This window comes from Athene noctua, chromosome 3 (assembly GCF_965140245.1).
Source record: "Athene noctua chromosome 3, bAthNoc1.hap1.1, whole genome shotgun sequence".
Lineage (NCBI taxonomy): Eukaryota > Metazoa > Chordata > Aves > Strigiformes > Strigidae > Athene > Athene noctua.
In genome coordinates, this window is record NC_134039.1 from 85,601,494 (window position 1) to 85,625,106 (window position 23,613).

Genomic DNA, 23,613 nt, shown 5'->3' on the forward strand with positions numbered 1-23,613 from the left:
TTCTTTCCCGCAGCTCCAACCCACATCTTTCTTTCTAAGCAACCCTGTTTTTCTGTTCCCCATACAAGAGAGGACCACAATAGCAAGGATGATATTCCCTTTTGGGAACACTGGGCACAGCACTAAGATCCATGACTCACTGGGCTGCAAATGCACTGCAAATTATGTTTTACTGCACTTTAGCCAACCCTGCTGTAAAACAGGGGTAATGCTGCTCCCCATCTCAGTGTCCCAGAGATGCTGTCACACCTGTGTCCTGTTAACACCACCAATGACAAATGCAAGCCCTGGGAGGAAGAGAAAAATCATGAAATAGGCTGTTTATACGAAAACCATGGCCACCCCTTCACCAAGAGTGGTTTTGCCAGGAGTCAAACAGACTGTCCCACCAGGGCTAGAAATGGCCCTTCCTAACCTGGAGCAGAAGAGAGCCCATGAATCATTCCCAGGGATCAAGCAGCATTCATCCTGGAGTGAGGTGCTCATGCTGCCAAAGCAAAACATCTGCATGCCCAGCTGGCATTCAGACATACCTGTGGAAGGACTAAGCAGCAGTATGCCCTCCACAGCCTCCTCCTGCGTGCAGCTAAACACCATGAGTACAGCAGTTCGTGCTTGGTGGGTGTCAAGCATCCAGGATGGGTGGGGGGGGGGGTCAGGGAAAGCAGGAGGGAGCAGAAGAGTAGAGTCACAGAATCACAGAATCGTCTAGGTTGGAAAAGACCTTGAAGATCATCCAGTCCAACCATTAACCCAACATTGACAGTTCCCAACTACACCAGATCCCTCAGCGCTATGTCGAGTCCACTTGAGGAACAGAGGAGATGCAGGACTCCCATGAATCTAGGCACCGGTAGCTGCAGAAATGTTTTGGGGAGTTACTGTCTTAAGTTTGCCTTGAAACATCAGAAGTACAGGAAGCCTTTATAGCCAAGTCACTCATGAGACAATGACTCGGGTCCCAAATAACCACCTTGCCTGCCCTCTGTTAGCAAAGTGTTGGAAAAATATTGCCCAGCTCTTTACACAAGGCCTTTTGTTGGCTGGTCAGCTTCAAAAACATTTCTTTTCTCCCCCAAGTGACAGCACTGCCATGAAAAAACAGGAAGAGATTGAATACAGTAATTTAAACAGTCAAACTCCATTTCCTGCCAAAAGGAAAAGAAAATACCAGCAAAAGGCAGAAGCCAGGTGATAGCTGCGGACAGACACTTTGATTATCTTGGACAGATATTTGTGCTGTGTATCCGGTAAAAGCTACAGCGATGGAGGTGACACCTTTTCATTTCAGAGACTGGAGTCTGTTAGGCTGCAGAGCGGCAGGTGATGCTGTGAGGCAGATCAGGCTGATGGGGAGACCAGGATCTCCCAGGATGGCAGCCCTGTGTTGCAACCAGCTCCTAAGCTGACAGCCAGGATCACATGCCAACAACACACTGTGTTTGGGACTTCATTGCAAGCCAAAGCGCCGGCAAGGATCCCTGTTCATCTCCTCAGCAGGCCTTGGCACCTTCATGCTTCTTTGGGATCAACCCTAATACCCTCCTCTTCTTCACCCATGCTTGTATGTCCTACACAGCAGTTCACCTGCTTGCTCCTCAAAGTAGGGGGAAGGCTCCCCCATCTCCACTACTGAGCCTCCCAGTAATGCAATTGTCAGTGGGCTTCGAAACACACCTACTGTTAGTCCTATTCCATAGTAGTGAAAATCAACAAATCCCCCCCATGGTCCAGTCCTGTACCAAAATGGCCCATTTACATCTTCATCCTCCTCCCAAAGTGTCCTTTTTTTTTTTTTTTTTTTTTTTAAAGAAATCCATCATTTCCCAACTGTACCAACAGTTAACGACAAAGTTTATGAAGCATAAACCACAGCCTTATTTATATAACTTGAAGATTGGTTTTTGGTTTAAGAAGTCTATTTTTTCCCTCCAGAACAGTCCTTCCTTCTGCCAACACCCTTCATGTCCTTTCAGCCTCGCTCCCTCTGCTCCGTACGTTAACTGGTCACATTTTGGTGACACACAATGCTCTTGCTAGATAGCCAAAGGGGATGAAGGTGCTCTCCGTGGCTATATAAGTAGGAATGGCTTCAGTATCAGGAAAGGAGATTTAGATTAGACATGAGGGAAAGCTTCCTAGCAGCAAAGACAGATCATGTAGGGAGAGAGAGAGGAATCTCCATCGCTGGAGGTTAAGAACAGGTGAGACAAATATCTGTCAGAAATGTTATAAGTAGGGCAGAAGGGCAAATCAGATGACCTCATAAGACTCTTTTTTTTTTCCTAGCCTCATTTTTCTCTGATTATATGAATTTCTAAGCATTTGAGGTCAAGTGTACTGTTTAAATATAAGCTATTATCCTGTATTTGCAGAGAGGAAAACCAGGGAGGTATTACTTGGAACTGTTCATCACCTGAGTGAACATCACCAATTTGCAAATCAACTGCCCAGACATAAGAATCCATCATTTTTTCCTGATTTATGCTGAAGGTTAACAGGAGGACAGCTATAACATAGGGGCAGGGGAGGAATGAACATTGAGGATCCTCCATCTCTGGACTTTTATATTTCTTATTCTGGAAATTCTTCTGTCACACCGCTGATATCTGCAACATTCACAGGGGGTTGGCACGAGAAAAGCACAAGCTCATTACACAGTTGTGTCTCCATCCTCTGCCTTCACACTGGGTTTGCAAACCAGACGAGGGCAAGTCTCCAGGACATCTGGAGACCCAATGCCTCCCGCTTGCATCTTGACTGTGAGGCACAGTGTGTCCAGTCCAGCTTGCTGCCAGGTCCTACCTGACCTCCACCTTCTCAGCATCAGCTGCACCAACAAAGCTGCCTGAGCAGAGAAGCTGCAGATTCTGCACTGTACTATGGCCAAGCGCACCGTTCCCCCACATCCCTGTAATTATTTGTGTGCATACTGCAGGTTAGAAGAGCTGTTCTGGGAATGGTCTCCAAGAGACTCTTCTTGCCCTGAAGTGGCTCAAGCAAGCAGTACACCAAGGCAGGAACAGAAGCATCCTAATACGTGGATCCCCTTTGAGTCAGTTATCTCCCTATTAGAAAAATATTTGTTACCAAAAGCCAGGCCAGACCGTGCACCAAGATGTGAGGACAGTGTGGTGAGCCCAGCTCCATAATCCATGGTCCTACAGTTAATACCACAAAGAAGGGCTGGAATATGTCTTCTAACAGTGTTTCTCTGCAATGCTCAGTGAGGGTTTCCCACAGCTCATCTCTACCCATCTGCTCAATGCCAGGCACATGAGCTGTGCCTGTTCACATGCAGGATTTCAGCTCCCCAGGGCAGGGCGGCAGAGCTGAAGTTCAGGTCCAGCCTTGATCGCAGGCAGGTTAAGCCTCTATTTGCACCAGCAGAGAAATATTTGACATCCACACAAAACCAGAGAAAGTCTCACCGATGGCTTCGTAATTGGTTTTAGAGCTGCTTCAAATACCTGTGCTAAGAGGCAGAGCAGCAGTGCTGGTGGATGGCTGGCAAGCAGGATGTCAGTAAAGGAGACGAGGCCCTCACAGACATATATCCAGGCTCCAAAATACTTCACCAACCATCAAATATTTTCCAAGCTTAGAGGCTGGACTCTGCAATCCTTACAGCAGCCAAGTCACTAATACCTCTTCCCTCGGGCAGCACAGCTGATCTCAGACAGGGCTTGCCAGCAGCTCTAAGTAGACTCATTTAAGGAGAGGACAGCCCACTTTTAGTTACACTTTTCAGACTTCTGTTTTTTTCTTCAAAGATCTCCAGGCTCTTTCTCCAGCTGGGATGCATTAGCATCTCTGATTCACAGTGAAGAAATGCAGTCACAAATATGCCAGTCCCTGGCTCCTTGTCCTCTCCCCAACCTCTGCAGTCCTGTCCCTCCAAATTTGGTCTGATATATCAGTCGTCTTGTTCCGGGACTCACCCCGAGGGACACAAGAAAGCTGCTGTCCTTTTTCCTCCTGTCTAAAGCCACAGAACCCAGAGGTTTCAAACCTTCTGATTCAAGAGGTCCAGTATTGCAAACGTTAGTATGGAGCATAAGCAGAGCAGATTTGCAAATGCATGGAGAGGCTTAACGGCCCAGGAAAGAAACTCCAGTGGGAAGCTCCCAGCTTAAATCTAAAGACAGCTCTTTGAAAGTGCAGAGGCCTTGAGGCTAAACAAAAAAATCAAAGCCAGATTTGGGCACAGCCTTTCTCCCTGTGCAATGCTCCGTTGGGAGATTTGCAGGTCTAGGCAGAAGAGATCCCAACTAAAATGAAGGACTTCTCCCTCTGCACGTTCGGTGTGGGAGTATGAGAGCAGTGCAAGGTCAAGCAACAATGCTGAGGGCACTGGTGTAAAGGGCAGTTAGGGCAGAGCAAGGCAGGATCAGTCTCCCTGAAATGAAATTTCTGTCTGTGGTCCTCTTGGTCTGTCCTTGTCCTGCAAAGGAACAACAGCAGGAATCCCCCAGCAAAGGAGGCTTCAGTACAAAGGAAAGCCGTAGCAATCCCATATCCCAAGCCCTGACTGCCTTGAGATTATGGGGCAGGAAAGTGCTCTGGTGTCTATCCGTATTCCCTTTGCTCAGACTTGAACTTGCCTCTCACTTAAAAGAGCTAATTAAGGAAGGAAATCAAAGCCCAGAGAAGCGGCTATTACAGCAGCCAGGGTGCAGTGCCGGCTGTAATGCTGATTTCTGCGCGTGGTATCAAAGCCAGCTGTATGGTGGCGGGGCTGACGCAGATTTCTGCAGTGACACTTTAGTGAACCGACTGAATAAACTAAGACAGTTTCTTAAGACCATTTGTAGGTCAGGAACACCAGACTCTTCCCCAATCCTGCCCTTAAGTCTTGCAGTATTTAACCCTTGATCTGCAGCCAGGCCTTGATTTTTCAGTGCAGAGGCAACACAGAGCTGGCTGGAAACCGAATGGTGAGGGATTTTGATGGTTAATGACCCGTGCTTTTCAGCCCTAGAATAAATGAAACCCTGGCTTCACAAAACTCCCTGAATAATCCTGCTCCTACTCCAGCCCAGGGGAATAAAATCACACCAGCAGACGCAGAAACCAACACAAGCCATTGACATTATCTAGGTTCTGTTTTAGTTTAGGTTTGAGCCAAGACTGCACAAGTAAATGCAGTTTCACCCCTAATGAATTGCACGGTGACATCCCTTCTAAAGATTTCAAGGTCTCTTGGCTCAGTTCATCAGCAAACATAGCATGCTTGGGGAGGTCAGAAAGTGACACCTTTCTCAGCTCATCCATGAGCAAACTGAGGCATGAACGGGTTAAATTAGGTGGTGTGGTGAGCTGGAGGCAGAGCCAGGACTGGAACAAGGCAGTTCCTTCATCCCTGCTCTAACCATTAAGCTACGTTCTAAGATCTGTGAGCATATGAAGAGGTTAAGGTTGGGTGCTTAGGGGCTTTACTTACCGCACTGCTACAGGGAATGTCCTTGACTTTGAGCCAGGCCAGATCTAACGTCCCCTCTCCCCTGTAGCAGGACTGCAGTCTGTCCTTGATGCGATCATTGATCTTTTTCAAGACAAAGATGCAAAGAGCAGATTCATCTAAGGACTTCATCTTCCTTTTCTGCCCCTTGGAGAAGACTGTGAAGAGGATATCATCCTCAGGGCCAACACCCAAAGACTTGGCTAAGATGGTTCCAGCCTTAGACAAGTAGGCTGCCTGGAGCAACCGGTACTCCACCCCATTCTTCTCACAGCCAATGGGCACCTCAACATAGGAGTTAAAGGCTGTGTCCTCCTTACAAAGCCGCACCAGCTTGGAGGTATAAACCTGCTCCTTCGTGGTGGAGCCAGGTGGTGAGATCATCTCAGGTTGCAGAGTCAGAAAATAGACAAAGTTACCACTGCTGAAGCCATAGATGTAGTAGATATCAAAGTCAGGGATGATGGTAAAGGTGTCTGAGGGGATCTTGATCATAGAGGCCACAAACTCATCATGAAAGACATATGCAAACATCCCATCTGCCTCAGAGTTCTTGGTGAGCTTTCTGCTGGAAATAGTGGGGAAATACTCAGGTTTGCCATCCACAGCAGTGGCAATGAACAACTTGTCATCCATGTTGCTGTAAGAAACAATGACTCCAAAAACAGAGCCACTCTCATTCACCCCAGAGAGATAATGCTCCTTCTTGTGGAAGGGCTCTCCCAGCTTGAAGAGGTCATCCAGCCTCAAAAGCTTACAGATGCCCTGGTAAAGACTCCCACAGGCTATCAACCGATTCTCCTTGTAGTCTATGAGGAGCATTTTGTTTATGTTGTTAGTGGGCGTCAAGGGTTCGTTGCAGGTTTGGACTATCCTGGGAGGATAACACTTGGGATTATCTTCATCAGGACCAGTCTGGTGGGTCACCAGGACCTTCAGGTCACTGGAGAGTTTGTAGATCCTGTTGACAGCTCCCAGGTAAATGTGCCCAGTTCTTTCGTCAACCACCAAGTGGTTGAAGTTTCCCTCCGCTTGGTCTCCAGTGAAAGTGATGAAGGGCCTCTTTGGATGGAGTGGCTGCTGCCTCCCAAGAGGCGACACTGTGGTGGATAGCAGGAGGTGAGAAACCAGGCAAGTCCATTTCCACATGGCCGGTGACATGATTAGAAAGGTTTGTATTCCCAAGGGGACGAGGATTAAAAGCTGTAAGAGTCTTCAAAACACCAATTCCCTGGCAGATTTTGTCCTACAAGCAGAGAGAAAAGAAGACAAAAGTACATTACTGTGGAGTATTCCTTCCTCCTCCCTCCTTCACAACCGTGCCATCATCAGAGCATATTTAATTACTAATCCTCCCTTTCTCGTCTCAGAGCTCTCTACTTAAAACCAGAACAAAGGGAGCCCTCCTGAAAGAAAAGATGCTGGTAGAAAGAGCAGAAATCACACAGCAGAGTAATAAATCAGCACCCCTTTACTGTCCATTACACACACAGCGTGCCCTATGGTGCAGCACAAAACTTCACTGGAAGCCAGAGCAGTGCAGAAGGCTAATGGTAGAAACATCAAGCAGTATTTCTGTTTGCACTGCCAACTTTGACCAAATTGTGTATTTGCTATCTAAGAAGACAGGAATGGAGAAGGATTATTATCCTGCTCTTCTGGGTGAAGGACTGAAGCCTAGAGAAGGTCAGGGAGCTGCCTACAGGGACAGGTCCAGATGGATGCTGAGCTCTTTTGCAACCCTTGAAGTTTATCAGGAAGAAGCCAGCTCTGGTCTGACATTAACATCCTTTCTGGGAGACCGTGGTCCAGAACGGGCCTGTTTGAACAGGCTCTCTGTGGCTTCCAGATGAAAGCTGCCTCATGCTGGTCCAGCCTGGAGTACAGACATCGGGGTTGTAGTGTGCCAACCTTCACAGACACATCTACAAAGGGCATGCAGCCAAGCATGGAGCAAATTGAGCACCAGGTCTCCTCCCTCCGCTGGGCTCTCACCACAAGACGGCTCTCCACCCACTGCACAACCAAGAAAACTTTGTCTAAAAGAGAGATACAGTTCCTCTGGGCATCTCAGATGACTGAGGAGAAAAGAGTTGCCTAACTATTATCAGTAACACGGTCTAAAGGATGGTGAAGTAGGAAAACTAACAACCCAGGGACCAGCCCGGTGACTTTCCAAAAAGAGGGAAGAGGGCTTCTTTGCACCACTCAGTCTCTTAAAATCTCTGAGGTTTAACCAGGGTGGTGGGAGCAGTACAGGATTCTGCAATTTGGTGAGCACATCACCAAGCCATGCCATGGAAATGCATCTTCCTACTCAACTCATCCATCTGTTCCCTGCTCCTTCACTTTTGCTTCTGTACCAAGAACAGCTCTGGCTCTTTATGGAGCCACAGAACATGTGAGAGATGGAGTCCTACCAGCCCAGGTCTCCCAAGCTAAGCTCCTCGTTGAATGCTGACTGCACAACCCTTGTTACTGGTGGCCAGGCTGAGGCACACAAGTCTTTCCTGCCTTCACCCCTCTTTAACATCCAGATCAGAATTTCACAAAACTGTTCTTCATTTTAAAAAGGACAGAACCCAAACCCCAGCTCTGTTCCTGCAGGCCAGTGTACTATCACCTCTCTCACAGAGTGACTTTGCTGAAATCAGGAGTGTAACAAGCTGAGCAAAGGTGATGACAGCCAGCCCCGCACAAGTGGGAGGCGAGGAAAAAATCACTGTTTGCAGATCCAAGCAGGGAGGATGATGTAGCAGTGACACAGGTCTGGATTCGCAGCTTTTTCAAATCTGTGCAGCTCTGCTAACGCCAGTGGAACTGAAAAATTTACTTCAGGAAATAATAAAGAGAATAAATCCTGTCTTCTTTTGACCTGTAGACTGATTAGATCTGATAGTGGAAAGGGTAAGTCTGGGCTTGTAGAGCATCTGCAACTTTTATGCCACCCCAAATATTTCAAAATTCTCACAGTAGCCACAATTTCAAAGCTGTTGTATGATCACCTTCACCTCTCACTGTCCTCCCTACCGCAGCAGCCGCAGGCATGGGATAGATGACGGACAAAGGTCATTTCACATTTACTTTAGGCGTGTTTACCCTGCTCTGCTTTGCCTTTCTGGTCAAGCAAATATTTAATAAAATCAAGCTTATACTGCAGAGTTTGCAAGACTGTCTTGCGAGCAGGAGAGGATTCGCTCTGTGGGGATACGCAGGCTGGTCACGTAGGCTTTTAATAACCTTTATTATGATAGATAGAGCGGCGATGGGATGAGCTCTCCCAGCACAACCATTCCTCTTTCAAAAGAGGCCATCCTTGAGAGAGCAGCAGAAGAGGGAAGCTGTCCCTGTTTGAGTCCTGTGTTCAGAAACATCACGTGGCGACCCTGAACACTGGCTCCCGTCACTTGTGAGTTATGAACCATATTTCTAACAGACACTGGTTTGATTGGGCACTAGACAGATCTAGGAAGAAATCATTCTTTTCAAGTACTACAAAGATATCTATTTTACCCCTATATTTTACTATATTTTGCTCCTCTTAGTCCTGCAGAGTCAGCACAGCTGCAGGACAGGGAAATGGGAACTGCCTTGACCCAGAGACTGAAGAGGTAACGAATGGCCCCTCTTCTGCAACAGGACCCCTCTGCCCACAGGTCATCACAACACCCAAGAGCAGAGTTGCAACAACAGGAGGAAATCTGCCCATGAAAATAAGTGGCCAACACAACATAAGAGGAGATGATACACTCCAGAGGTGAAATCTTTGAGGCCCAAGCGGGTGAGAATCGCGATTCACATTGAGGTGAGACTGTTACTCATAGAGGAAAGGGACAGCAAGGGAAACTTTACTCCGGGCAAAGAAAGCAAATTTGATCTGGAAACTAGAGAGACCCCAGTGAGAAATTCCAGGAAAGCTGGATGAGGACTCCCTTTTGCAGCAGACAAGGGCACTTCAAAAATAGTGAACCTCATAGGGAAAGATGCTCACCTGCAGAGGAAAGAGCATCAACAGTCCGGCAGCACCAACAGCCACCAAGCAAGCACAGGAGCAGCCTTTGGGGACAAAGCAGGGAGAGCAGGAGCCTGGGGCTATCTTGCCATCTTCCATCAGCCATCTGAGTGACCCTAGGAGCAGGATTTTCTCTCTGTACGCTTCTGGCACTCACTCCTCTCCCATCTGCTCATGTTGCTTACGCTGTACCCTCTGTCCTGGAGTCCCGATCAGTACTTGAGCCTCTAAGGGCTATAATTTATAATTTGGCTTAATTAATAAAAAACAGCAGAGGGCAGAGGCAAGGAGGACTGGTTGTTTAGCTTGCAGAATAGAGCAGGCTTTGTACTACCCCTGAGAGGATGAACCAAGGAGAAGGGGGTTATGCATGTCTTTTTATTACCCATGTCTGTATAGCAGAAATCATAGCAGCTGAGAAGACAAATAATACAGTGCCATAGACATACTCAGTCTCTTAGGCTGCTCGGTCTACAAGAGAGTAATTATAAGAAAAAAGCAAATAAACAAAAGGCCACAGTGAGCAGGCAGTGAGGTCTGGGCTTAGGCTCTGAGCTGGGTATTTCCAAAATAAAACCAAGCCACCTTCCACAATGATCAGTTGCCTTTTCCCCCAGAGATGTGGCTAGCAGTGATGCCATGACCCACCACGCAGGGCTCCTGTCTGAGACCAGACTGTCTCTCTACGTGGCTCCTGCCACAACAGCCTCTTCAGAAGCACATTCAAGACCTCTACAGCCGCAGGGATCTGCAGGGAGAGACCTTCAGGTAGAAAGCAGCCCTGCTTTTTCTCCCTCTGTCAGGGCCAGCTGCCCCCTTCACATGTAGCGGTAGTACTGAGGGGATGCCACAGGTCATAACAATACAAAGCTTTTCCTCAAGACTGGATCTCCTGGGTCAGTCTCTCCACCGCCTTGGCATAAAAAAGCCAGGACACTGCCTACCTCCTCCTCTGACCACGGTTAGGCTGTGGTGCTACAAAACCTTCATGACATGAAGAAAACCCAAAGTAAGATATCATTCTTTTTTCCAGAACTGGAGCTACACCAGATCTGAACCTAGCCTGGACATGAAATCGAAGCAGTGGAAGCCTTCTCAAAAATCCACCTGCTTCAGACAGGGTTCCATCCATGGTCAGGGGAAGGTCTCAGACTCAGCTCCCACATAAGGTCTCACAGCGCTCTCTTGTCTGTGGAACTAGTGTCTCTATGGCTTGCAAATAACACATTGCCCATAACACCCTTTCAGTTCACACAGTTTGGTTTAAGGACTTGTTTCGTCCCGAAGGACAGCAAATTACTTTGCTACCCTATGGTGTGGTTACTTTTTTACTGTTATTGACCATTTCCAGCAAAGGTTTGAGACCACTGAGTTAGAGGATAGAGCTTGGTTCTGCTCAGTGGTCTCCAGGACACTATGCCAAGACTCTACAACATGCAACCCTATGGTGAATAGATGGAGTCCTGGACAAGAAAAGTTTGGGTGCAAAAAAAAAATGTGAGGAGGAAACTTTCCTAACTTCTTTTAACTCGGGTGGTGGCTGTTATTAGATGTGAAAGCTAGGGAATGCTGAATAAAACCTCAAAATGCAGCAGGTTTCAAGGGAACAAAGTCAAGTTGGATGTGCTATGGCTGAAGAGGTAGGAATAAATCAGGAACAAAGAGGGCACAAAGGACTGATCTGTCAATTGAAAGGGAAGGACTTGGGAGGAAGTGTACAGGGAGAGGGGAAAGAGAGCTGGGGCATTTGGTTTTGATTGACAGTCTCACAAAAGCCATGGTCACGTCACTGCACTAGTGACTGGCACAAATCCACCCCACTGCTCCTGAAAGGAACATGTCTGGGTGAACACAGGAGGCGACAGCATCTCCTCATTTGGCTCACACACACACAACCCTCCTGCCATCAAAGGGGGCAGACAGATTCCCATCACCAGGTCCCCTGCCACAGCCACATGTTGGCAGCAGGGGCACTGCAAGGTCAGCGGCAAGAGGAGTCACACCTGAGAGCCTGGCTGCAAAAAGCCATGGAAACAAACCCACCCTGGGTCCAGCTCCAGCCAGAGGCTCAGAGCAAAAGTACATATGAAAATATAGAACATGACCAAAACGTGCTGAAAAACAGCACTGGGAGGTGGAGAAAACTCAGCGCCTCCTCCTGCACAGTGAGTCTGACACCACCCCGGAGTCCTGGCGGCTGGTGGGATGGGCTGGGTGAGTTCTCCACCAGGCAGCACCTGCCTAGGAGGAAGCCAACAGCACCCAGGACTGCTGGGCAATGCCAGTGGCAGGGGCTGGGCGGTTAATTAAGCCCAGTGTTAATCAGACAGCATGCTCCTCTGTTTACTTTTGCTCCACATAAGCACAGCTATTCATTCCCCGGGATGCGGGAGGCCATGCATAGATGCTGACGAGGCAGAGGCCCAGTGACGGAGCCAGCACAGAGCAGTTCAGCACCAAGTGCAGCTACACAATCCCTTTAATCTCAGCTAAAGATTTTTTTTTTGCCCTGGCTTTCTTTAATAAACCCTGATTACCATGGATAGAAGCTTTTCTTTGGGAGACGACATGGCGAGAAAACTCATGCAGAGACATTGTTGACAGCTCCCCCAACAAAGACTGACTTCTAACTTCAGATAAATCCTTCCTTCCTGAATTTACAACCGGTCCAACGCCTGATGGAAACTGAAGGAGAGTCTCCCTTTGAGGGCATCCTACACCTGAGCATCTTTTCTTTGGAGCTCACCACAATGAACAGATCCCAGTGCAAGCTGCAGCTTGTCCCAAATAAAGAGATTAATTTCAGGAGTGGTTGGTTTGAAAGGCACTTAAACTAAGGTAGGGCAACATGGCCTTCCCTCATCACACAGATTATTATACTCCGGCACTCAGATGGTGCCCATCACCTTGTTACCCCTGTATCTGCCAGAAGCGTATTAACCGATGAGATTAACACTTGCCACGAATGGGATTTTCTTCTTTTTTTCCCAGTTCCCCCATGTGGTAAAACTGCATGTGGATGGTGTTTCTGCTTACATTTCAGATTTGGTTTCCTATCAGAAAAAGCAGGTCAGAGCTGCGCTGCTTTGTGCTTGGAAGGGAGAGCAGAAAGGTTTGTAATGGTTTCTCAGTTCCTCCAGGAATTTGCTACGCAGAGACTCGAATGAAAACACAAATATTCAGTTGTCACAGAAACAAGAATGGAGTTTTGAGGTCATGGAAATAACCTTCAATTCCAAAGACTGGGGTTAAACTCTCTTTTCTGGCGCAGACTTGGACGTGAGTCTCCATGGTTGAGTGCCACCCTCCATGACACAGGTAACTGTATTTCCCAGTCTCCTGAAAGTATTCTGAGGCTAAATCTATTAAAATTATTCCTTATCACAGTAGGTGGGGAAATGTAAACCCCCAGACAAACAAACTATTGTAGCAAGAGCACACAAGGTCATTGATTTTAAGCAAACTGTGCCACAATAATGCCTAACTTTGTTGATCCAACCTTGAGGAATGTATGTATGAGACCATGTAGGTCCAAAGCACTGAGAAAAGTGAAGAATTGCCAAAAGCCAGAGTGTCAGGTTGACTTCTGTTTCAAAGTCTCATTCTTGTTCCCAACAAAGCCATCATACACTCCTGGAACTCTGTTCTCCCCACTACAACGTGTTTTCCTACTATATTTCACTGAAGTGCAGCTCTCATGGGGTTGGCTGTGGTAAGCTGGCCAAGAAATTAAAAGGCACTTCACAGGTAAGGAGGCCCTGATCAGCTCTAGACAAAAAGAGGAATAAACACAGCCTCTGCCCCTAAAGGAATGATGAATATTGAAAAAAAAAAAATCAACCAGGTTTAATCCCAGCAGGTCTCCCCAGCTTGTATATCAATTACAGCATTTTAGGACAGCCTTGAGGAAAATGGCATTTCCTTCCTCGAAAGTCAAGATTATGCTCACAAATTCCCTTCAGGGCTTCAGGGGCTCTGAAGAGTACCCCAATGAAGTCTTTAAATTTTCTGGACCTGGTTCAGATGGGAGCCCTAAACCACCACTTTGATCCTCAAACAGCAAGGAAGGGGCTCTGACCCCAGCTTTCTCCATGAGTCAGCAGGCAGCTATTTTCTTGTTGGCTGAGGCTGTATAGCGCAGTTTACGTTGCATTCAATGCCAGTGGGTGGATGTTTCCCCCTGCTTTGCAATCTTGGGAAGATCTGTGAGACACAAGTCCTCTCTCTCAGGCTGAAGCCTTGTAATTAGCACTGTATAAATCCACAAAGAGCCAAATCTCGTAAGACAGAGACCATACTTCAGCTGTCTCCCAAAAGCCTGGCAGAGAGAGTAACTCTGCATTCACAGTGACTTTGTGATCACTGGCTATTTCATTCTCAAGATCTACATGAGATGCCAACAAGGATAAAACGTGGGACTTACTTACTTAAAGGAAAAAAAAAAAAAAAAAACCAAAACAAACAAAACCTTTAGGCTTTGATCTACTGGTTGTTGGAGCACTGAGATCTATATTTGGAGGTGGGGAAACCACTTGCAAAGAAGCCAGGAGAGAATCCCCAGTCTTCAAAGTCTGAGACTTCACTACATATTCAAAAGGCAGCTGGAGCAGAGCAGCCTGAGAGACACAGGGTAAAAGCAACAATTCTGGGAAAATCAGAGACGATACCAGGATGGGGAATAAGATTCGGAAATAAAGCTTCAGAGGGATGTAGAGCTGGTGGATTTGCTGCACAGGATAAGGCTGCAAACCAGAGGAGCTTCAGTTACTGGTGACCAGTACGTGACAGTTCAGAGAGTAGGGAAAGTTCTCTCGAATGAAGCGTGTACAACCGGCCACCCCAACGTGATTAAAGCAGAGCACGGCTGTGTACTCACAGAGATCTGGGATCCTCTAGAGTAAGGACCACCAATCCTGCAATTGTACCAAACCCTACCGTCAGAAATAGGCTGAACACACAGCAGGAGTAGGAACATAAAGAAAACGCTGTTAACAACACCGTATTACTGGGAGGAAAGAGTCAGACAGAAGTGTGGTGATTTCTCTTCAGTGATGCAGGGTTTGCAGCAGAGGCTAGAATGGAGTCTCCCTTTATGCTTTATTCAGCATTAAATTTCCTCCTTTCATTTATGGCAGGTATCCAGCCCATTCCGCAGCAGCAACCACTAGCTATGGATGGGGCCAGTGGAAAGATCTGACACAGCAAATCCTTCATCTTCAGTTTCCCACGTGAGTGGCCAAAGAGAGCAGATGAGCAAGTACAGTCCCATAAAACAGAGCTGGCTGGACCATCTCAAATCTTAGCCAGATCTCAAGACCAACACACACATTATCACTGGTGGGAAGGAGTAATGCTGACCATTACTGTTCCCCTAAACCTAAAGGAAAGCTTCAGTTTACTGCAACCATTAGCATTATTTTTATAGTGACATCTGTACTGGAGATTATGGAAAAAGAAAATATTAGACATCTCCTTGTCTCATTTTTCTCTGCACTTACTAACTCTGACCAAATTCTTAAATCCTTATGAGTGGGTTTTTATGCACCCATGAACGTCCTGGGCAGACACATGTTGATTATTTTATCACTCTGACTTTTACATGACAGCTCTTCCACCAACTCGTATCTGTCTTTTAGCCCTTGAGCAGGCCAGATGAGGGACAGTCTTTTTCCCTGTTTCTGTAGTACCAAGGGCAATTAGATCCCAATATGGTTAGTTCATAGCTTGCACATGTTATTTGAGGTAATCTATTTCTGCTGACTCCACGGGCTTGTAAAGAGATCTTTAAGAGATGTCAGAAGGCTGACTAGTCCATGCTTCTGCCCCAAAGTTCAGCAGCCCAGGCATCTTCTCCAGATGTGAGATTGTCACAGTCTATGATGTCTTCTCTACAAATGAAATTATACAGCACCAAATAGACATTTTTTTGAACAATACTAATCTACTGCATGTTTTACTCGGCTTTCCCTTACAAATATAATAAAAACTGCATTAAAATTGTTTAGAACTTCTAATCATTCCGTCACACTTCTTGTCAAGTTCAAAATGAAGCAAGGCTCAGTGCAGCTGCTGTGTTCAGAGCAGGATTCCCCCCCGAGAAAAATTACCCAAGATCAGACCAAACGAGAGATGTCTTCTTCAGAGGACTTCCCCTCAGAGCGCTTTGGCTAAAACCTTCTGTCCCCACTTGCCTTGGATTTTTTTAAAAGGCCGTTAAGATGCCACCCAATCCAAAAGGCAAACGAAGGGACAGGGCTTGGATGGAGAGCCCCATGCTCGAACTAGCAGAGACATCCAGCTGAGAGGCAATTTCAAGCCCAGCAGCAGCAATGGGGATTGACTCTACTCATTGTGCCGACAGCTGTAATGAAGCAGTGTGGACACAGCCCTGATAAGCAGCAGCTTTGTGAGCAATACAGGGAGGAGACCGAAAAAAAAAAAAAAAAAAGAAAAAAACAGTATGATAGTATGACATCTATCCCACCACAATCCTATGATGCCCCATTTTACAGACAACAGAGGAAGACCACAACTTTCAGCAGAGAGTCAGCAACAAGACTTGACACCCCCCTCTTCCCCAAAAATACCTGGATAAACCATTACTAATTTGCTATTCATTTTCTTGTTCAGTGACTCTGTCACTGCAAGGCAGAGGACAAGCCTAGCTGCTGCCAACACAAAGAAAGGCCAATGGGAAGTTATTCTTAGAGCCCTGCCTGGCTGTCGCTGCAGGATAACTAGCTCCAAATCATGCTTGACAGTCTCCAGATACTGCTGAGCGAGACAGGACACCTATGGCCAGGATCAGATACAGACAAGAGACAGAATTGTGCTAATACGGCTAAAAAGATAATCACATGCTATGTTTGTTAACAGGAAGGTTAGAAGAGAGCTGATGTTTTATACACGCACAGAGGCTGCATTTGCAAGGAGATACATAAATCTATCCTGTACAGCATACAGACGCATTTATTTTTGCTCAAAATTATGCAATTCCTGTACTCCCAGCGCAGGGCAGTGTGTGCATGCATAATTACACCAAGCATTAGCAGCAACACCTAGAGCTCAGGTTGCCTGACATGTTCTGTACTAAGACTCGGTTTTAAGGTCCTCATTACTTTGACAGACCTGAACGGCTCAGGGGACAATTTCCTCAGCTTGGTGTCTGCCTCGGGCTAACATCGCCGTAGAAAGTTGCATTCAGAATGGCTTGGGCAATTCTGAGAACTAAATTAGGAGAAAAGTTTTTGCAAGTTACTAATTTTTTTTTTTTTTTTTTTTCTCTGTTTGACTTGGTTATATTCTTTCCACTGTCTTTCTGAAAAGCTTTGGAGCAGGTAGTAAAAATTGGGATTTTTAAAAATTCTGGCCACGCCTGAAAGTCCGTCTCAATTTGATGAAGTTACAGCATCTAATAACACAGACACTGCAATTAAACATTTTGCCTTTTCCACTGCTCCCAGGATGGATCAGACAGCTCTTGGGCTATCACCACAGGAGGAGTAAAACATGCTCAACATCAGGGATGACAGGACTAAGCAGGTTTTCCCCGTGCTTATTCGCTGCGTTGGCTGGAAGCTGTTGTGGTGCTAAGCACTGCTGCTGGGGAAAACTCTCCTGTGCTCCCTGATGGACTTGAACCGCAGCTCAGCTTAACTAACCCAGTCAGAAAATGAAAGAAGAGGGTGCTCTGACGCAAGGAAGGGAAGGCTGGAAAGCAGAGGAGGGGGAGAATATTGGGCAGAGACAATTTAAGAAAAGGGATATGAGCAGAGACTGGGAAATGTGGGCAGATTTCAGATTTACAAGTTCTGTAACCGCTGAAACATTCCCTCCTCATCAATGGGGCATTGATCCCACAGCTCCTGAGTCTCCCTCTAAGATGGGTTTCCTCCAGCTGCTGACAAATCTGGAGGTCAAATCAGTTACATAAGGTTAAAGTTCTGGGAAGACATTTCCATTTTTGCCTTGCTCAAGAGTTTAGGAAATGCCTATCAAAACAAAAAATGCCGCTGGAGAAAGGAAAAGAAGGGAAAAAAAAGAGCCAGTAGTTGCTGAATAATTGCAGACTTGTCTAGCATCTTCTCTAACCCTTGTATGTGCATTGAGAAGGGGTTGCAGGAGGTCTTCCTGCGCCAAGGACAACACCATCCCCTTCCAATTCCTTCTAAACACCAATATTTAAGGTCAAGATGGAAAAAGTTACCAAATTATGGGACTTAATAGAACCAGGAGGAGCAGCCCCTATTTACAGACTATTCCTATGTGAGTTAAAACCTCACAAATTATGTGAGAAAATGGGGTGGCACAGCACCTGATGACAAGATGCTGCTGTTACTTTCCCATCCCTCCATAGCTCACACCAGCACATCACACCTTGACCTGAAGGGCCCTTCCAGCTCCCCCCAGTAAAATAACACATTGCTGCTTGCAAGGACAACCAGTGGTTCTAATCAAGATGTTCCTACTAAGAGCAGGTCCTCACCTCCAGAAGTTTCAGTCTAGAAACACCCCAGGGGAACAGAGGTCCAGGGAGGTGAAGACTTGGGATGCAGGCCATGGGTTTAATCCCAAACTCAGTGTCACTGCAACAAGTATTCTGCAGACCCAAGCATGCAGCACCAGAGGAACATCCTTTAAAACTGATTTTCTCTCTTATCACCTCCTTTGGTGCATGTTTTAGGAACACACACCCCCTAAGCAGTAAATTCCCATCAGCCTTAAAACCCATCCCCTCCGCCAGCACTTTGCCAGCATCAGCAGAATAGGTGCATTACACACCCGAGTGTCATCGCTGAAACTACTTTAAATAGTTCAGTGGTCACCGTGTTCAGCTGTGAGGCTGCATGGATACGTCCAGGGCATCCTGAAATGATATAGCACAGAGTCCTGCTGCTGGCACCCAGCCTGCGGAGCTGGGGGGAGGAAGGGACGACGCGTCTGCTCCGGCTACTCATCTGCTAAAGCTTTCTGCAATTTATATGTGTGCTTCCCCACACTGACAAACCTCAAGAGGAGACGCTGTCAGGCTGCCATCAGCAGTGGCACTTTGTAGACAGCCTCCTGCTGCTGCAAAGCCCACCTGCAAAAGGCAAAAATCTCTCCTTCCCCTTCCATAAATATCTTCCTTTGGCCAGACACTCATACATGGGTGGAAGCTGCAGGCGCTCCGCACTTTTCAGGATCCGACCCTTCATTTGCACGAACGCATGCCTAGTGCTATCAACAAATCCTCAAATCACCCTAGTGCAGCCACAAGGAGGGTGATGCAATTGTTTTAGCTATTTGCACAAAGCCTCAGAATTGCAGACCCATCATCGCAAAGCTGCGTGAGGATAGGTGTTACAGAGAAAACCCAGCACCAGAAACAGGCATGTGAGCCCATTCAGTCTGCAAAAGATAGTTTATGGGTTTGCAATAACCAGTGATTTCAGATCTGGGTCGTACTACCCAAAAGAAAGTTACTTGTTTGCTTAGTCAGCTGCAAGCAAAATGTCGCCCCAAACTCTAATTTAATCCAGATCCGAACACCATCTGCTTTGTTCATCTCTGCTCATGCAGTCTAAAGGCACCTGTGCCTGAGACGAGGGGCATTTTTAATATGGGGGCGTGGGAAGGTCATCTCTGTTCATAAAATCCTGCTCATTAGAAATGCAGGCCTTGATAACACAGGTTGTAAGACCTGAACAAACACTACAAAACAGATACGCTGGTGCTGAAACAGTAAAGACCCACAGAGGACTGGTTTCCATGTGCACTCCAGCCCGCTAGGCTGCACTGCAGAGGGCAAACCTGCCCTCATGTTCCACTGCCTCCATCTCTCCACTCATCCTTCTCTCCAAAACAGGACCTGTTGCTCTCTTCCCTCACCATGCAGGATCCCACAGCTTCACTTTGAGTGAAGAGCATTTCAGCCTGCACCCACGCACCCAGAACTTTTGGGGATGCAGTCACAACTGTTTCAACAGAAGGTAGGAGCATCCCCCCTGCTCCTGGAGAGCATCATCTGAGCTCCAGCCCCAGGAAAAGTGGGACATGCAACTTAGGGCTGGCTGGGGAGGCCTGGGTGGCTGAAATTTGCCCTCGCTTCAAAAGTTAGAGCCTGTAAATCTTTTTCTTTCACTAGAGGAAAAGGGCATGGGGGAGAGAAGAGTGAAGTTTGGGTTGGTGGTGACAATATTTGGTTGAATGCAGCATTGGTTTGTACTGGGCACTGCTGAGCTTATCGGGACAGACCTGGGGAGCGGATCCAGGTGCCACTTCTGGACTTTTTTTCTGACTTAATAAAACAAAAGCATAGAGCTAAGTAGAAACACAGAGTTCTCCAAAAAGAGCCCATCTAGCAGGTCCCTCTGCCAGCCTGACCCTTTCCAGGTCAGTGTCGGCAAACACACTCAAGAAATGTAGGACATGCCGCATGGACCAAACCACGCTGCAGCAAGTCCATGGCTACGGCTCAGTACTGTGCAGTGAATCAAACTCCAAACCGTCCTCTGTCTCTGCACTAAATAGGAAATCCCCATCAGCTGCCTGCAGAAGGGAGCCCACAGCTCACAGCTGTGGTTCTGCCAGACGCCGCAGAGCCGGGATAAAAATTGTAGTGGCGTACACAGGTGTAAAAATGCTATCGCAATTCAACGGGTTATTAATAACAATATATTTATCCTCTGTGGCCATCTGCATCCCATACACCCCCACAAATCCGGCACTTTCCTCTTCCAGCTACAACACACTCTCTCATTCAGGGCAGATAACTCCCCTTTTTTTTTTCCTTGCCTTCAAATCATGCACAAGGGTAGCGCTCAACAGGCGGCTTCTCTGGTACGGTCCATGCAGACAAACATTGTGCCAAGCACCATGAACTCAGAACAGAGGTTTTTCTACCAAGGTGCCAGAAATAATACAAATAAACTCTTCTTCTCTCCCTGGCGTTATATCTACAGCTCCACACATCACTACCAGCAGGGCTTTAAAACTAAAACAGACTGGGCCTACGTGGCTTGAATTTATTCTGGAAATTTATCTCTTCTTGCTGAAAGCTCTGTGTTTGCTTGATCTTCCTGCCTTCCAAGTCCTACAAGTGCCACATGTTTCACAGCTGGATTCCTGACAGAGAAAGAAAACAGGAGGAAAGAGAGAACAGATTTATATATATATATATATATATATATACGCACAAATGCAATGGCCAAGGTTTTCAAAAGTCGCCTGTGAACTTCAGAAAAGTAGCTTCAGATATCTCCAAGAGACCTATGCACAGGAAACACAGAGCTCTTGAGCTTCCAAAAATCTGCTCTCCACTGGCAGAAGAGGAAGGAAAAGGAAGTGAGGGGGTTCCAAAGGACTTGCTGCTCTGAAGATGCTCAAGACTAGCTCTTGCAGGAAAGGATTTGCAACAAAAAACTGTATCAGGGAAGGCTGGAGATAAGACAGTCAGGAGGAAGAAGGATAGATCTGTGCAGCAGTAAGGGAAACGTTGACTAGTTTTAATTCTCAAATTTGCTGGAGTGTGACTACTAAAATAATAACGTGTTTGTCCAGAGAATTTGTTTACCCTCAGCAGCTGTGACAGGAGAATATCCCCAGGCTCCAGCTCAGCTAATGGTCCCACAAAGACACGGGCAGCAGCATCCACTTCCAACCTGCCAAGCCAACTATAGAGCAACAAAAGCTAAGGGGAAGAAAGCCTGTTTATCCTGAGCAGCATTTCAAAAAAATCACACCAAAGGAGAAAACGAAGAAAATATTAATTCTCGTGAAATGAAGTACGGTGTTCTGTAACATGAAGGGAAAAAAAAAAATATCAAAAACAAAGCAAACTAGTGATTCAGTTCATAAATACAGGAGAAGGTCAGCTTCCTCCTCACCAATAACTTGGAGCTGCAGGGATCGAGCATGGTATTTGATAGAGGGCAGATACCTGATTCCTCCCTCTGCGTGGGAAGGCTGACACATCCTCCACCCCTCTCTGTCCACCTTCCCACCACCTAACGGCGTTGCCACGGGCTGGTTGAGGACCCTTCTGCTGACCGCCCTGCTTCAGCAACAACGTAAACCTGTTTAAAATCCACTCCCTCTCAAGACTGAGCTGAGGAAGGGATTATTTTTTTCTGTGTTTGAGAACAGGCAGTTGCTGTAAAAACTCCTGCCTCAGCCCAGCAACAACGAGACCTTGGAAGAGGCTAATTATGGTGGAGATGGAAGTCACCCACTGGCAGAGAGTACTGGAGAAGAGGCAGATGAGCATAAACCCACACCTGGAGACCTTTTTACTTATTATAAAATAAAGCTATTTCTGCTGCCTGCGTTACCAGGGAAAGCGAAGCAGGAGAGGAGAGAGGACAACTACCAAGTCAAATTGCTGTGTGGAAGGGGCTGTGTTTTTCTCTTCCAACTCACTATTGCAAGTCTGAGGAGCACAGTCTTCAAGCATCACACTGTAACTTTTGCATATCCTTGTACAGGTATGGAAAAGCCTAAAAATTGTCCTATACACACACACATACATACCCAGAAGGAGGGGAGGCAGAGCGGCAAAGCAGCCTGCATGGACACATAGGCTATTGCTGGGGGAGAATGCAGCTCAACGCACCCCATGCGTCGACCAGCAGGAGCCTCAGACACTTCTGCACGAGTCCATGCGCGACCAAGGCCTGAGAAAGCAGATTGTCACCAAGTCACAATCTGCTTGGGATCTCCTCCAGGCTCATGGCACCTTGTGTTCCCCCACTTGAGTGCTCATGGCCACGTTCCAGACGAAGGAAGCACTTACAGGGACGAGAAGTGATGCACAAACCTTCATCATCTACCCCTGAGAGCCCCTCAGTGACCCCTTTGCAATCAGCAGAGCCTGGACCAGCACCTCCTAAAAAGCATTAAAGCAACCAAGCTGACAGGAAGCCACATTCCCAGACACAAAGGTTTTTCCAAGATTATACCATTTATTCCCAGTCCTGTGGTGAAGCAAAACCTCAAACTTTTTCCTTCCTTTCCTCTCCTCCCTACAAGCTAGAAAAAAAAACCCACCAGCGCCTGATCAAGGCATGTTGGAGGAAAAAAAGAACTGGGCTCATCCTGAATCCCTCCTAGCTCTGGCTGTGCAGCGAGGCTGCTCTTCCTTCTCCAGAAATCTTACCCTGGACCTGCAAGACCTTTCCTGAGCTGTGAGCAAAATTGACAATGATCTGTGAAAAGTGCAGGGTGAACAGATTGGAATTTTCTAACTATGTGTATTTTGCATTTGTGTGTCGAAACGTGCATATAAATGTGTGTTTTTATGTATATTTATAAAACATACACACACATATAGATATATGGGGCTGCATGCATGTAGTTGTGTTTAAGGAAAAAAGGACCACAACTTCAAGTATAAAATAATGACATAGCCAGGCATGTGCTGGTAGTACAGTGCAAGCTAAAACTCTTTCTTACACTCTAGGACAATCAAGACTTCTCTGAAATGAATGCTAAAAAGGGCCCAAACAGCTGGAAAAAGGGTGATGCATGTGAGAAACTGCATTTTCTCTGGCTCATGCATAACAGAGTGTGTGTGTGTGTGTGTGTGTGAGCTGCAGATGAGTCAAAGTCTGAGGGCTGCCTTGTGTCAGCCATTGACTGTGCCAATGACAGCAGTTCCTGACAGCCTTTAATAACACCACTTACAGACTCCGGAGCAGGGGGGGCAGGTGGGGGGGAAGGCAAGCCCTTCTGCAGGCTGGTGCACAAGCCATCCCTCATCTTTGCCAAAATGTGTTATAGGCACCCGCTGATAGCTCTGTAATTGCAGCCCACGCTCCAACGTGTTATCCTAAGAGGTAACAAAAGAGTGAAGCCACGAGAACAACCTTGGGAACAACACAGTGGGTCCTGCAGCTGGGAGGGCACAGGGACACGCTGCGGTCAGGCAGGGGTGGACAAGGTGGTGGCTTGGGAGGACGCAGCCCTACTGCACTTCCCAGTGCAGCATAAGGTACATCCATGGGTTCGCCCAGAGTGACACTGGGAAACAACCAGGAGACGAGAAGTTATCTCTACCTCCACGCAGAATAGGTAAAACAGACAGAAATATCTACAGACAAGCAGGTCACACCAAGAATACGCAAGCCCTGCTGCCCGCCTGTGCCTTGGTTCCCCAGTGTGA

At 47.0% G+C, this 23,613-nt stretch overlaps 1 protein-coding gene across 1 annotated transcript in view; it reads right to left on the bottom strand.

Annotated features, from left to right (window-relative positions):
- Window positions 1-23,613, bottom strand: part of PLXNA4 (plexin A4) — a 462,846-nt gene that overhangs the window by 428,734 nt on the left and 10,499 nt on the right. The window contains exon 2 of the mRNA XM_074903539.1: window positions 5,444-6,707. Coding sequence (XP_074759640.1) covers window positions 5,444-6,622 — 1,179 coding nt within the window. The 5' untranslated portion in view covers window positions 6,623-6,707. The remainder of the gene's footprint in view (window positions 1-5,443; window positions 6,708-23,613) is intronic.